At 45.4% G+C, this 16,179-nt stretch overlaps 1 protein-coding gene across 1 annotated transcript in view; it reads right to left on the bottom strand.

The window, feature by feature from the left end:
• LOC132829652 (long-chain fatty acid transport protein 6-like) overlaps positions 1-16,179 on the bottom strand; it is a 76,450-nt gene that overhangs the window by 44,380 nt on the left and 15,891 nt on the right. Inside the window, exon 2 of the mRNA XM_060846991.1 lies at positions 12,328-12,537. Within this exon, the coding sequence (XP_060702974.1) occupies positions 12,328-12,537 (210 nt within the window). The remainder of the gene's footprint in view (positions 1-12,327; positions 12,538-16,179) is intronic.

Genomic DNA, 16,179 nt, shown 5'->3' with positions numbered 1-16,179 from the left:
AGAATTGTGAATCTATGGAATTCCCTGCCCAGGGAAGGAGTTGAGGATTCCTCATTTAATGTTTTTAAAGCTAAGATAACTTTTTGAACAATAAAGAGATTAAGGGTTATGGTGAGAGGGCAGGTAAGTGGAGTTGAGTCCATGAAAAGATCAGCCCTGATCAGCAGGCCCGAAGGGCCGAATGGCCTCCTCCTGCTCCTGGTTCTTATGGTCTCATGAACACAAACTGTACCAGGATTAGCAGCAGCTTTCTGCTCACCAACCTGTCTGTCCAGAGGAGAGACGGTCTAGTTTGTAGGAAGGAATATCACCAGGGGACAGGGGCTTTAAGCAGAGGAGAAGCATCCTATAAATGATTTAACAGACAGCTGAGAGTTTTCTGTAAAGTGGCATTCACTGTCTCCTGCCAAGTGGAACAGGTAGGCACCCACTGACAGCAGCAAACCACCTCCAACCTTGCTTTCCTCACCTCTGGTTCCTTCCAGGGATTTCAGAGTGAAATATGTAGAACTTTACTTGTTCTCCTTCAAAGGTGATCAGTGACAGTGTTTATCAGGTCCAGGACCACGGCTTCCTTTAAAATGGTGCTTTTGTGCACAGTCAGTTTTTCAGTGCACAGTACTTTTAATTAGTTGTGCAGGCCCTCATGGTATTTATCACATGGTAAAGCCTGCATTGTACCTTCCAGGCTGCGAAGCCACACTGTCTTTATTCACTAAAGCAAGAACAGGTGGAAACCATTCCAGTTGGTGGAAGGATTGAGAACCAGGGGACAGAAATGGAACAATGAGAGGATGAGGGAAAATGTAATTACACAGTGAGCACACACTCTCATTCAGCTGGTCTCCAACAACAAAAAGATCTTCATTCAGGATTGTACGAGATTCCCTCCCTGACAATGGGGTGGGGCAAGGTTAATAACAGCATTCAAAAGGCTGTTTGGTCATTACCTGAATAAGAAAAATGTGCAGGGCTATGGGAAACAGCAGGGCAGTGACAAATGGCCTAATTTCGATTCCTATGTTTTGTGGTCTTATTGGGGAGAAAGTGGGAGAATGGGTTTAAGAAACTTATCAACCATGATTGAATGGCAGAGCAGACTCAATGGGGTGAATGGCCTAATTTCTGCTCTTATGTCTTATGGATGAATTACTTTTAGAGAGAGCTAGCATAGATGCACAGTGTTGAACATTCTCCCCCTTAAGCATTCTGATTCAAAACACTCGCAGAATGCTTCGAGTCAGTGCTCCTTTGAGGAGCTGAGCTGAAGCAGACTGGTGTGGATCCGAGGAGAAAGTGAGGGCTGCAGATGCTGGAGATCAGAGCTGAAAATGTGTTGCTGGAAAAGCACAGCAGGTCAGGCAGCATCCAAGGAGCAGGAAAATCAACGTTTTGGGCATGAGCCCTTCTTCAGGAATGAGGAGAGGGTGCCAGGCAGGCTAAGATAAAAGGTAGGGAGGAGGGACTTGGGGGACAGGCGTTGGAAATGCGATAGGTGGAAGGAGGTCAAGGTGAGGGTGATAGGCTGGAGTGGGGGTGGGGGCGGAGAGGTCAGGAAGAAGCTTGCAGGTTAGGAAGGCGGTGCTGAGTCCAAGGGATTTGACTGAGACAAGGTGGGGGGAGGGGAAATGAGGAAACTGGAGAAATCTGAGTTCATCCCTTGTGTTGGAGGGTTCCCAGGCGGAAGATGAGGCGCTCTTCCTCCAGCCATCTTTTTGCTATGGTCTGGCGATGGAGGAGTCTAAGGACCTGCATGTCCTTGGTGGAGTGGGAGGGGGAGTTAAAGAGTTGAGCCACGGGGAGATTGGGTTGGTTGGTCCGGGTGTCCCAGAGGTGTTCTCTGAAACGTTCCGCAAGTAGGCGGCCTGTCTCCCCAATATAGGGGAGGCCACATCGGGTGCAGCGAATGCAGTAAATGATATGTGTGGAGGTGCAGGTGAATTTGTGGTGGATATGGAAGGATCCCTTGGGGCCTTGGAGGGAAGTAAGGGGGGAGGTGTGGACGCAAGTTTTGCATTTCTTGCGGTTGCAGGGGAAGGTGCTGGGAGTGGAGGTTGGGTTGGTGGGGGGTGTGGACCTGACAAGGGAGTCACAGAGGGAGTAGTCTTTTCGGAATGCTGATAGGGGAGGGGAGGGAAATATATCCCCGGTGGTGGGGTCCGTTTGAAGGTGGCGGAAATGACAACAGATGATGTGATGTACATGGAGGTTGGTGGGGTCAGAGGTGAGGACCAGTGGGGTTCTGTCCTGTTAGCGATTGGAGGGGCGGGGCTCAAGGGCGGAGGAGCAGGAAGTGGAGGAGATGTGGTGGGGAGCATCGTCGATCACGTCTGGGGGGAAATTGCGGTCTTTGAAGAAGGAGGCCATTTGGGTTGTTCGGTATTGGAACTGGTCCTCCTGGGAGCAGATGCAGCGAAGACGAAGGAATTGGGAATATGGGATGGAGTTTTTACAGGGGGCAGGGTGGGAGGAGGTGTAGTCTAGGTAGCTGTGGGAGTCGGTTGGTTTATAGTAAATGTCCGTGTTGATTCAGTCGCCCGAGATAGAAATGGAGAGGTCAACCAGGATTTTCGCCCACCCTCTGACGACCCCTTCTTCTGCCTCCAACACACCCCATCCACCTGGACACCCCGTGCTGGCCTCTTACCCGCCTTCAATCTCTTCATAGCCAACTGCCGCCGCGACATTAACCGCTTCAACCTGTCCACCCCTCTCACCCACTCTAACCTCTCACCCTCGGAACGTGCAGCCCTCCACTCCCTCCGTTCCAACCCCAACCTTACTATCAAACCTGCAGACAAGGGAGGCACGGTAGTAGTTTGGCACACTGACCTTTACACCACTGAGGCTAAACGCCAGCTCACTGACATCTCCTCCTACTGCCCCTTGACCATGACCCCACCTCCCACCACTAAACCATCATCTCCCAGACCATCCATAACCTCATCACCTCAGGGGAACTCCCATCCACCGCCTCCAACCTCATAGTCCCACAACCCCGCACCGCCCGTTTCTACCTCCTGCCCAAAATCCACAAACCTGACTGCCCCGGCCGACCCATTGTCTCAGCCTGCTCCTGCCCCACTGAACTCATCTCTTCATACCTCAACACGGTCCTGTCCCCCTTCGTCCAAGAATTCCCCACCTACGTTCGGGACTTGCAAAACTTGCGCCCACACCTCCCCCCTTCCTTCTCTCCAAGGCCCCAAGGGATCCTTCCACATCTACCTGCACCTCCATACACATCATCTATTGCATCCGCTGCACCCGATGTGGTCTCCTCTACACTGGGGAGACAGCCGCCTACTTGCGGAACGTTTCAGAGAACACCTCTGGGAAACCCGGACCAACCAACCCAACCACCCCGTGGCTCAACACTTCAACTCCCCCTCCCACTCCACCGAGGACATGCAGGTCTTTGGCCTCCTCCATCGCCGGACCATAGCAACACGACGGCTAGAGGAAGAGCGCTTCATCTTCCGCCTCGGAACCCTCCAACCACAAGGGATGAACTCAGATTTCTCCAGTTTCCTCATTTCCCCTCCCCCCACCTTGTCTCAGTCCTAACCCTCAAACTCAGCACTACCTTCCTAACCTGCAATCTTCTTCCTGACCTCTCCGCCCCACCCCCACTCCGGCCTATCACCCTCACCTTAAACTCCTTCCACCTATCGTATTTCCAACGCCCGTCCCCCAAGTCCCTCCTCCCTACCTTTTATCTTAGCCTGCTTGGCACACTCTCCTCATTCCTGAAGAAGGGCTCATGCCCAAAACGTTGATTCTCCTGCTCCTTGGATGCTGCCTGACCTGCTGCGCTTTTCCAGCAACACATTTTCAGCTCTGATGTGGATCCTGTCCATCTCAGTTGACCAAGGAAGTGGGAAGTCAGATGCTAATCCAATGATGAGGTTTAAAACAGCCAATCAGCACGTTTTTAAAAACCTCTGGTTTTCAGACGCTTTTCTGGACACTCCTGCTGCCAGTAGGTCAGAAAGTTAAAAGCTCAGCCCTTTGTCCTTCCTCATTCTTCCCCTCTATGGCAGTAATAGATCAGTGTACAAATCTGCTGCTGTGACACATACGTAGACAGAAACCCAGCTGAACAGGCCTTTGTGTCAGCTGGGTGCTTACACTGTGGTACCCGCCTACTGATAGATTTCAGCATTACAGGATCCTACCTTAAACAACGATATAAAGTCGCCACTCAAAGAATTGAAATATCCATCATATCTGGCAATTTTATTTTCCTTATCACCTCAACAGTGCCTTGCAGGAATCACCTAATAAACTCATAAAGGGCACATTCCATTTCCAACTCCCATCTCCCCCGGAAAATATCTGAGACTTCAAATTCCTAATGAGAACAAAATGTTTCATTCATAAGTGTGTATTCAGCTGCAATACATTCCAGTGACCTTGCTTTAATTTGTGCTCTAGTCCTCACTCATAACTACTGATAGTTAGAATATTCATGTTTGCAGAATGATGAACAGCATAAACTGCACAAGGGCACTGGAATGTTCCTAATCCGAGAGGAGGGGCTGTAGATACTATTACTCACCAGTGCCTCGGCTCATTGACCAAGTACCATGTTACTCAGGAAGGTCAGTCATTAAGGCGATCAATCACACACACCATCTCAGTTATTCTGAACAACAGTGATCACTGGCCACATATGACACACCAGAATCCTCTGACCCTTCTTACATCCTTGCCACATGTTAGTACTCACGTGAGGATTGTTCTGCGACAGTATTTTTTACTTCTGACCTTGCTCAAAGCTGAGAGTGCAAGGTAAGGCAAAGGCCTTTAGTTCTTTGCCTCTCCAGCAGATGGCGTTTCCCAATTCCCTCTCAATGCTGTGCTGGGCCTTGCCAGACCCTCTTCCTCAATGGTGTCTGGTCCTTCTCAACCTGACCTCACCAAATCTACCTTCCTCCCTCTTGACACAAGCAGCTCTGCCAAACGCCTTCTCAAGTGAAATTAACGAACTGATAGAATCTGTTTTTCTACCACAAGAGCAATGATGTCTTTGAAAGCTTTCCATGATCAGCTATTGTCAAGATGTAGAGATTAAAAACATAAAGTCTACTTGGAAGCAAATGCAAATATGCGACAAACCTGCCTAGTGAATCGGATAAGAAAAGACTTGACTGGAGCACTGAGGCATTACTACCCACATTACAGTACTATTACAGCAGGCTTCACATTGGTAAAGGACCACTAGGCCCAAAGGGAGACCGCAAGTGCAAGTGAGTGAGTATGAGAGTACGTGCAAGAACAGTTGGGTGTGATAATGAGAGACAGTGAGAGAGAGAGAGAGTGTATGTGTGAGAGGGACAGACATGGGACAGAGAGAGGAGAGAGATAGGAAGAGAGAATGAGGAGAGAGAGGGAGAGAGACAGAGAGAAAGGGACACGCACGGAGAGGGAACCCTGAGACTGGGACTGAGCCAGATATAGGCAATCCATCCTCCATCCTCTCAAAACAGATCTTCTTCCACACATTGGGCTGGAGAAGAGACAGTCCAGTCTGGAAGGAAGTCTGCTTCCAATACCCTCTGGATGAATTGCATTAAGGTCTGTACCACCAGAGACAAAAGCAGAGTCAGTATTTGTGAGGCCCAGTGCTTTACCTCAGTGCTTATCCCACCCCTGACAGCCAGAATTTGGAACCTAGATTGTCTCTCTCTCTCTCTCTCGAATGACTTTGAAGTGAAAAGGATTAAAAAAACACACCAAATTGGATCTGCTATTTAGTTCTTTTAATAATTGTTTTTGTTAATTAATCTTCCTTTAATTAACACTTTTTTCAATAAATATTGATTTTTGCATGTTATTTTCTTCATGGCTTTTTTAAGAAAAAAATCATGTTTAATATTGAGCCAAATGAGATCAAAAACAGCAGCTGCTGGGTCACTTGCTGAATGGAAATAACAGCCTCACAAGGAAGACTGTTCCAAGAAACAATGGTATGTGTTGAAAATGTTCAGCATGTCTGGCAGAGACAACCAGAAGTCAGTGACCCTTTGTGAGAAGTAGCACAGATCATGAACCTGTAAGACCATAAGAAATAGGAACAGGAGGAAGCCATTGACCCCGTGGAGCCTGCTCCAGTATTCAAAACGATCACAGCTGATCCGACACTCCTCATGTCCACTTCCCTGCATCTTTCCCATAAACTTTGATTCTCTGACTGATTAAGAATCCATCTCAGTCTTAGATATACACAAGGCCTCTGCCCCCACAGCTCTCTGTGTAAAGAATTCCAAAGACTCAAAACCCACTGACAGAAGAAATTCCTCCTCATCTCAGTCTTAAATTGGTGCCCCTTTATTCTGAGACTGTGCCCTCTGGCCCTAGACTCTGCCCTGAGGGGAAACATCCTCTCAGTATTTAACCTATCAAGAGAGTCTAGATTAGAGTGGTGCTGGAAAAGCACATCGGGTCAGGCAGCATCCGAGGAGCAGAAAAATCGACATTTCGGGCAAAAGCTCTTCATCAGGAATTCATCACTTTTGCCTATTTAACCCATCAAGCCTCTTAAGAATCGAATACGTTTTAATGAGATCAATTCATCAAAATTGCAATGAGAATAGTCCCTATATGTTTAGCCTCTGCTCATAAGACAATCCCTCCATCCCAAGGATCATCCAAGTGAACCTTCTCTGTACTGCCTCCAGTCCAATATCATTGAATCCGTTCCTCAGCCTCTAGAGATGTTGCTCAATCTGTTGAGAACTTCCTTCATTTTCTGTCTATGTTTCAGATTTCTTACTGCTCTTTGCTCTCCTATTTTATATATATATATATATATATATATTATGTTGGGCACTTGTAAGTGTGGTTCGTTTATTTGTCACTCAAAGCAAAGTTAATTCTTCAGTTAACACAATTTGTATACATTGACATAACGTATTATTGAGGTGAAATGGTTGGTGCTAACTAGTCGGGAAGGTTTGCAGTTTTAAAACTTAAATGGAACCAGGAGTCCTGTACCAATAGAATATGTTCATTCTCATTTGGACATTGGATTGTTGTTTATGTACATTTGAGTTTCAAATCTTTTGGATTTTGCTGTCTTTCTAAATAAGGCCAGGTTCAAAGAAGTGGCACGGTGGCTCAGATGTTAGCACGACTGCCTCACAGCACCAGGGACTTGGGTTCAATTTAATTCCCAGGCGACTGTCTGTGTGGAGTTTGCATGTTAGACTTATAGAGTCCTACAGCAAGGAGACAGACTCTATTGCCCAAACTGGTCCATGCTGACCAAAATATCCATCCACACTGACCCCATTTCCCTGCACTTGGCCCATATCCTTTTACTCCATTCCTGTCCATGTGTTTTTCCTAATTCCTTTTAATGTTATTAATGCACTCGCCTCAACCACTCCCACTGGCAGCTCATTCCATATGTGTACCAGCCTCTGTGTAAAAAAACTTGCCCCTCAGGTTCCCTTTTATTCTTTCCCCTCAAACCTTAAACTGATGTCCTCTAGTCCTTAATTCCCCAACCCTGGAAAAAAAAGACTGAGTGCACTCACCCTATCCATGCCTCTTATGATCGTATCCACCTCTATAAGACCCGCCCCCAGTCTCCTACACTCTAAAGAGAAAAGTCTGAGCTTGTCCAACCTCTCCCTATAACTCAGACCATTGAGTCCAAACAGCATCCTTATAAATTTCTTCTGTACTCTTTCCAGTTTAATAACATCCTTCCTACAGCAAGGTGACCAAAACTGAACACAATACTTTTCCCCAGGGCAGCGTTGATTGGTACGAGAAGTCATAGTTTGAAGATATTCGGAGCAAGGTATAAAGGAGATGTCAGAGGTAAGTTCTTTACGCAGAGAGTTGTGAATGCATGGAATGCGTTGCCAGCGGTGGTGGTGGGAGCAGAGTCATTAGGGACATTTAAGCGACTGCTGGACATGCACATGGATAGCAGTGAGTTGAGGGGTGCATAGGTTAAGTTACTGTATTTTATATTAGGATTAAATCTCAGCACAACATCATGGGCCAAAGGGCCTGTTCTGTGCTGTACTTTTCTATGTTCCAAGTTCTGTACTCCAAGTGTGGCCTCACCAACGTCCTGTACAAATGCAACATAACTTTCCAACTACTATAATCAATGCCCTGACTAATGAAGGCCAGTGTACCAAAATCCGCCTTCACTCTCCTGTCTACCTGTGACTCCACTTTCAGAGAACCGTGCACCTGAACTCCAAGATCCCTCTGTTCCACTATACTCGTTAAGGCCCTCCCGTTCACCATGAAACTCCGACCTTGATTTGACTTTCCAAAATGCAAGACCATACACTTATCTATATTAAACTCCATTTGCCATTTCTCAGCCCACTTCCCTGGCTGATCAAGGTCCTGCTGCAATTTCTGACAACCTCCCTCACTGTCCACAATACTGCCTACATTGGTGTGATCTGCAAACTTAGTAATCATGCCTTGGACTGTCTCATACAAATCATCAACATGGATAACAAACAGTAATGTGCCCGGTACCAACCCATGAGGCACTCCACTAGTTACAGGCCTCCAGTCCAACAAGCATCCTTCCACTATTATCCTCTGCTTCCTACTATTTAGCCAATTATGTATCCAATTTGCCAGCTCCCCCTGGATTCCATTCGATCTAACCTTCCAGAGCAGCCTACCATGTGCAATCTTATCAAAGGCCTTACTGAAATCCATAGACTATGTCTACCATCCTGTGCTCGTCAACCTTTCAAGACATTTCATCAAAGAAACTTTAACATTTGTGAGGCATGATCTCCCACGCACAAAGCCATGCTGACTACTCCTGATCACACCCTGTCTTTCCAAATGCATGTATATCTTATCTCTCAGAATCTTCCAAAGTAACCTACCCAGCACAAATGTTAGGTTTATAGAACATAGAATAGAACATTACTGTGCAGTACAGGCCTTTCAGCCCCTTGATATTGCGCTGACCTATGAAATTAATCTGATGCCCATCTAACCTACACCGTTCCATTATTATCCATATGTATGTCCAAAGCCCAGTTAAATGCCCTTAGCATCGGCGAGTGTACTACCATTACAGGCAGGCTGTTCTACAGGTAAAAAGTGAGGTCTGCAGATGCTGGAGATCACAGTTGAAAATGCGTTGCTGGTAAAAGCACAGCAGGTCAGGCAGCATCCAAGGAATAGGAAATTCGACGTTTCGGGCATAAGCCCTTCATCAGGAATGAGGAGAGGGTGGCAGGCAGGTTAAGATAAAAGGTAGGGAGGAGGGACTTGGGGGAGGGGCGATGGAGATGTGATAGGTGGAAGGAGGTCAAGGTGAGGGTGATAGGCCGGAGTGGGGTGGGGGCGGAGAGGTTAGGAAGAAGATTGCAGGTTAGGAGGGCGGTGCTGAGTTGAGGGAACCGACTGAGACAAGGTGGGGGGAGGGGAAATGAGGAAACTGGAGAAATCCGAGTTCATCCCTTGTGGTTGGAGGGTTCCTAGGCGGAAGATGAGGCGTTCTTCCTCCAACCGTCGTGTTGTTATGTTTTGCTGGTGGAGGAGTCCAAGGACCTGCATGTCCTCGGTGGAGTGGGAGGGAGAGTTAAAGTGTTGAGCCACGGGGTGGTTGGGTTGGTTGGTCCGGGCGTCCCAGAGGTGTTCTCTGAAGCGTTCCGCAAGTAAGCGGCCCGTCTCCCCAATGTAGAGGAGGCCACATCGGGTGCAGCGGATGCAATAGATGATGTGTGTGGAGGTACAGGTGAACTTGTGGCGGATATGGAAGGATCCCTTGGGGCCTTGGAGGGATGTGAGGGAGGAGGTGTGGGCGCAAGTTTTACATTTCCTGCGGTTGCAGGGGAAGGTGCCGGGAGTGGAGGTTGGGTTGGTGGGGGGTGTGGACCTGACGAGGGAGTCACGAAAGGAGTGGTCTTTGCGGAACGCTGATAGGGGAGGGGAGGGAAATATATCCCTGGTGGTGGGGTCCGTTTGGAGGTGGCGGAAATGACGGCGGATAATACGCTGTATACAGAGGTTGGTGGGGTGGTAGGTGAGAACCAGTGGGGTTCTGTCTTGGTGGCGGTTGGAGGGGCGGGGCTCAAGGGTGGAGGAGCGGGAAGTGGAGGAGATGCGGTGGAGGGCATCGTCGACCACGTTTGGGGGGAATCTGCGGTCCTTGAAGAAGGAGGCCATCTGGGCTGTGCGGTGTTGGAACTGGTCCTCCTGTGAGCAGATGCGGCGGAGACGAAGGAATTGGGAATATGGGATGGAGTTTTTACAGGGGGCAGGGTGGGAGGAGGTGTAGTCCAGGTGGCTGTGGGAGTCAGTTGGTTTATAGTAGATGTCTGTGTTGAGTCGGTTACTCTCTGAGTGAAGAAACTACCCCTAATATCTGTCCTATATCTATCACTCCTCAATTTAAAGCTCTGTCCCCTCGTGTTAGCCATCACCATCCGAGGAAAAAGGCTCTTACTCTCCACTCTATCTAACCCTCTGATTATCTTATACGTCTTGATTAAGTCACCTCTCAAACTTCTTCTCTAACGAAAACAGCCTCAAGATCCTCAGCCTTTCCCCGTAAGACCTTCCCTCCAGACCAGGCAACATCCTGGTAAATCTCCTCTGCACCCTTTCCAAAGCTCCACATCCTCTCGATAATGCAGCAACCAGAACTGTACACAATACTCCAAGTGCAACCTTACCAGTGTCTTGTACAGCTGAAGCATGACCTCACGGCTCCGAAATTCAAACCCCCTACCAATAAATGCTAACACACCGTATGCCTTCTTAACAACCTTATCAACCTGGGTAGCAACTTTCAGGGATGTATGCACCTAGACACCAAGACCTCTCTGTTCATCTACATTGCCAAGAATTTTACCATTAGCCCAGTATTCTGCATTCCTGCTACTTCTTCCAAAGTGAACTACCTCACACTTTTCTGCAATAACTCTATTCGTCACTTCTCTGCCCATCTCTGCATCTTATCTATGTCCCCCTGTAACCCACAAAATCCTTCGGCCCTATGCACTTACTGCTCTGTAGTTCCCAATCTTTTCTTTGCAGCCCTTCTTGAATAATGGTACAACATTCGCTATCCTCTTGTCTTCTGGGACCTCACCTTCAGCTGTACGGATTTCTCCAGGTGCTCCAGCTTCCTTCCACAGTCCAAAGATGTGCAGGTGAGGTGGACTGGCCATGCTAAGTTGCCCATAGTGTTCAGGATGTTTAGATTTGGTGAATTAGCCATGGTAAATGCATGGTTGCAGGGACAGGGTAGGTGTATGGGTCTGGGTGGGATGCCCTTCAGGAGGAACAGTGTGGATTTCTGCTGAGTGGCCTGTTTCCACACTGTGTGTAAATGTCAGACAAAGCCATGGCTGTGATGAGCATCAGATGGGCTTTATATAAATTAGCGGAGTATAAAAGTCAAGTTGTTCTGTTCAACCTACGTAAAACCATTTAATCTTGTTGCAGGTAAGTTTACCAATTCTGTTCACCTGAATCATGTGAGCAGGAGGGTTAAACAGGATATGTCACTCGGGCCATGATGTAGATAATGTCAACGACATGACACTGACAATAATAATTGTAATTCTAGAATGTTATGTTGTATTTTACATAATATTCTTAGCTGAAATGTGTTTAGAGAATATCAGAACAAACTAAATTAAAATAAACAATAATAAATAATAACTTTTCATGGTGTGGTCAAGTATCCTTTTAAAGAGACTTGTTATGATAAAAGTACATTGTAAATGCAAAGTGCTTCTGTTGTAGCAATCTCCCTCAAAGAACACACACAACCTACAGGCAGTCACATTTTCTTTGGATAACATGACTGGAATATTTATTCAAGTCATCTACTGTTGCCTCACAATATTCCCAGATGCTTACAAATGAAACTTAATATCTTTGTTATCATTTTGAAAATCCTCCACAGCCCTGGCCCACCAATGATGCAAACTCCTTATTGTTTGATATCTTTAGTACACCTCTCCATCAACCTTCCCCACAATCACAATGACAGATTGTTCCACCACTATCTGGAAATGCCTCCCTTCACCTCCCCAACTTCCGTTTTCCTTAGCCAGGATTAAGAAACTTCCTCTTTTGACCAAATCATTTGTCACCTAATTTCTCAATCACAGCTTACTGTCTGTTCCCTTGACTGTACCCACAAATTGTTTTCTTCTCTTTAAAATATCTTGGTGTGTTATTTTTAAAGCCCAATCAACTACATCAATGCAGGTTATTACTCTGTAATGTAGCAAGAAAATTCATTGATTTTTCTATCTTCAAATATAACAAATTTCAAAAAATGATCCAAGCCAGAATCCTATATACCTGTTGTCCCTGAAGTGAATATATACAGAAAGGTGGACTTCAGACTGATGGTAGATTTCCATGTTCCTGACACAGGGCTGTCTGGTACTTCTTCCACTTTATCTGCGAGGGTATTCACTCCATGGAGAGTACATGTTTTCCCCATCACCCAGACAGATATGTTGTTCTCCTGGATGTTGGTCAGAATGTCCTTCACAACATCAACTAGATCTGCAAGTTCAAATAAATCAGAATTGTATAAATACAAAAATTGCATATCATAAGCGCTTTCTAAACAGTATTATTCACTACAAAATAATAACTGTGCATTGTCATAAAATTTAGATTTGTAGACCAGATCTATAAATGAATTTTATCCTTAACATACATGCCAGTTCTTCGACAGAGAAATGGAAATAGTCCCAGTCTTTTCTATAGCAATACAGTGATACCCCTGTTTCCACAGTTATTATATACCACTCCTCTGAAGGTGTTTTCTTCATCTGTAGAATATGAGCATGACAAAGGTCAACCTTATTATGATCTCGTAAGAAGGTGGTGGTGAATTGCCATCATGAATCAATGCAGGGCACATGGTGTAGATACATAGAGAGTTATCAAGTTATAATCGTATGTGACTTAGAGAAGAGTGGTGTTCCCAATGTGGTCTGTTCCCTTTTCTACTAGATGATCAGGGTTGTTTGTTTGGAAGAGATTGTTGGAGCCTTGTTGAGTTCCTCCAGTATACACTGAAGATAGGTACACACTTCTGAAGATAGGTACACACTTCTGAAGATAGGTACACACTTCTGCCTTGGAGCACAACGGGCAGAGGGAATGAATATTTCAGCTGATGGATGGGGTGACAATCACGTACTACTTTGTACTCACAGTGCTAAGTTTTTTGAGTGCTGTCAGGTGGCACCTATATCACAAGCCTCTGTTATGCCTTTGGATGATGCACAGGCTTTGGACAATGAGCAGTCCTGCTCCTGGGATGCTGCCTGACCCGCTGTGCGTTTCCAGCACCACTCTAATCTAGACCAAAAGAGAAAATGCTGGAAAATCTCAGCAGGTCTGGCAGCATCTGTGAGGAGAGAAAAGAGCTGACATTCTGACTCTAACTGACCCTAATCTAGTCCCGTTTGGCACATATCTCTCTAAATCTTTCTTATTCATGCACCTAACCAAATATCTTTTAAATGTTGTAACTGTTACTGCATCCACCATGTTCTCTGCAGTTCATTCCATACACTTATCACCCTTGGTGTAAAAAGGTTGCCCCTCAGATCCCTTTTAACCTTTCTCCTCTCACCTTAAGAATATGCCCTCTAGTTTTGGACTCCCCCATGCTAGGAAAAAGACCCTTGCTATTCATTGTATCCATACCCCTCATGATTTTATAAACCTCTCAACCTCCTACATTCCAGTGAAAAATGTCCCAACCTTTCCAGCCTCCCCTTATAATTTAAATCCTCCAAACCCAGAAACATCCTGGTAAATCATTTAGGAACCCTTTCCAATTTAATAATATCCTTCCTATAGCAGGGTGACCAGAACTGTATGCAGAAAAAAGTGGTCTCGCTGCTCGTTGGATGCTGCCTGAACTGCAGTGCTCTTCCAGCACCGCTGATCCAGAATCTGGTTTCCAGCATCTGCTGCCATTGTTTTTACCTCACAAATGTCCTGTACAACCTCAACATGACGTTCTCAACTCCTGGTCTGGTCAGTGAATGTTGAGGATAAATACTCAAATAAAAGGAAAAAAACTGCAAACGCTATAAATCTGAATTAAACAGACTAAGTGCTGAAGAAACTCAGCAAGTCTGGCAGCATCTGTGGAAACAGAAACAGTTAACATTTTGAGTCCGGCAATGTTGTTCTTCAGAACATGATGAGTCAAAGAGGAAGAGTCAAGAAGAATTTGAATTAGCTAATTACTATGACAATGGGAGGTTCAGGGAGATGCTGAAATGTAAGATTCACTTGAGATCTCTGGGTGAAGATGATGGTAAATGCTTCAGCATGTGCTTTTCACTAAAGATCAGCCTCAGCCATCATTGAGGATAGGAATGATTTTGGGATCAGCTTTTCTGGCTTATTGTTTAACTGTCCACCACCATTCACAACTGGAATGCAGAGCTTTAACATCACCCACAGGTTGTGGGATCGCTTCTTGTCCACTACTCAATGGTGCTTCTGGTGTTTATGCCTAGAAACTCTCCTCTGATGCAGCTTCACCAGGCTAACATCTCCTTTTAAGATTTGACTTATGCTACACCTGGCGTGCTCTCCTACACTTCCCATCAAACTTAACAGCTGGTTCTCGACCCTGATGGTGACGATAGAGTGGCGAATGTACCAAGCCATGAGGTCACACGTTGTGACTGAATATAATTCTTTTCGATTTATTTGTTCATGAGATGTAGGTGTCACTGGCCAGGCCAGGAATTATTGCCCGTCCCTAATGGCCCAGATTTCTTTCCCTCAGGGACTTTAGCAAGCCAGATGGGTTTTCATGACAGTCAACAATGGCTTCACATTCCCCATTATTGTTTCTTGAAGATTATATTAAAGTCAAATTTTATGATCTATGATGGTGGGATTCCAGATGGAAGTCAGAGGATTGGCCAAGGGTTCAGGATTACTAACCCAGCGCCATTACCACTACACATTTAGCACAGTGTTGGTGCCATAATTGCTTCATTATTCTTCCCACGATTTGGTATCATGTAGGTCACACCTGTCGTATTATAGCTACTGTACTGTGCCTTAATTCCAACCAAAACCCTCTGCCTTTCACCCATCAACCACAACATCCTTTCCACCTACATAATCCTTTTTCTGATCAATACTACCAGACTCCTTTTGTTTTCCTCCTTTTGTTATTGTGTCTGAATACGTTGTAGCCAGAATATTAAGTTCCCATCCCTCCTCTTTTTATTGTAATTCTCTTCTAGCTGGTGCACAACATCTGCTGAGACTGGCATAATTCATTTTTAATCATGAAACCAAGAATTCCCATAGCGCCCAGTCTGTGTCTAGAACAGTACAGCAACATTTGTTCCAGTCAATATCTGCAATGGGGAAATTAAGGAGATAGGCAAAGCAATTTCCCAAGATCTAATTTACTGTCCTATTGTGATCCCATCAATTTTCTAACAGAAATGTTAAGAAGAGTATATATTTGTGTGGATGACAGCTACCTGTTGCTGATATACCCCTGAAAGCATCTGCCACCCACAAACTTTGAGATGACTGCAGTGAACAGTGTCAATGTTACAGAAGTAGACCTGTTCTGTTTTCTTTCACCTGATTATAGTATTAGATATCGGACAGAATAAAGCTATTCCTTAACCTACTCAGTAATGTACCTCAATTCCCATTTAGAAAAGCACATTTTACTGCACTAATATTATACTTGTTTCTTCCAGCATCATTATTTTTATGATTCCATTCAGTAGTTTTGTCTTAAGTAGCTTTGGATTCTTTGATTGTGTCGGTGGTTCCAATTTGAGTCTTGAACAACCCTGAAGGAAAACTGACCAATTCAATAAAACCAAAGTTACGAAGACGTGGTTCAAAAAAAGGTCTCACGCAGTTAAAACAATTTTGTTTCGGTTTGTTTACAGCATTTAGCGAATTCAGCAGCTTTACTTTCAGGCTGATTCTGGCTCAGTAAGACTTATCCATCGGGACTGACACTGGATAATACCTAACTAATATCATAGCACTACCATATCATAGCACTATATTATCATAGCACTTCAATTGAGATGATATTTTTATTGTGTGTTTACCAAATTAATTGAACTTCAAAACCTACAGATCCTTAGAACAGTACAGGTTCATTGCTTCAAACAAAGCTTCATT

Source organism: Hemiscyllium ocellatum, chromosome 2, assembly GCF_020745735.1.
Source record: "Hemiscyllium ocellatum isolate sHemOce1 chromosome 2, sHemOce1.pat.X.cur, whole genome shotgun sequence".
NCBI classification, from domain to species: domain Eukaryota; kingdom Metazoa; phylum Chordata; class Chondrichthyes; order Orectolobiformes; family Hemiscylliidae; genus Hemiscyllium; species Hemiscyllium ocellatum.
This window is presented reverse-complemented; position numbering and strand designations above follow the sequence as displayed.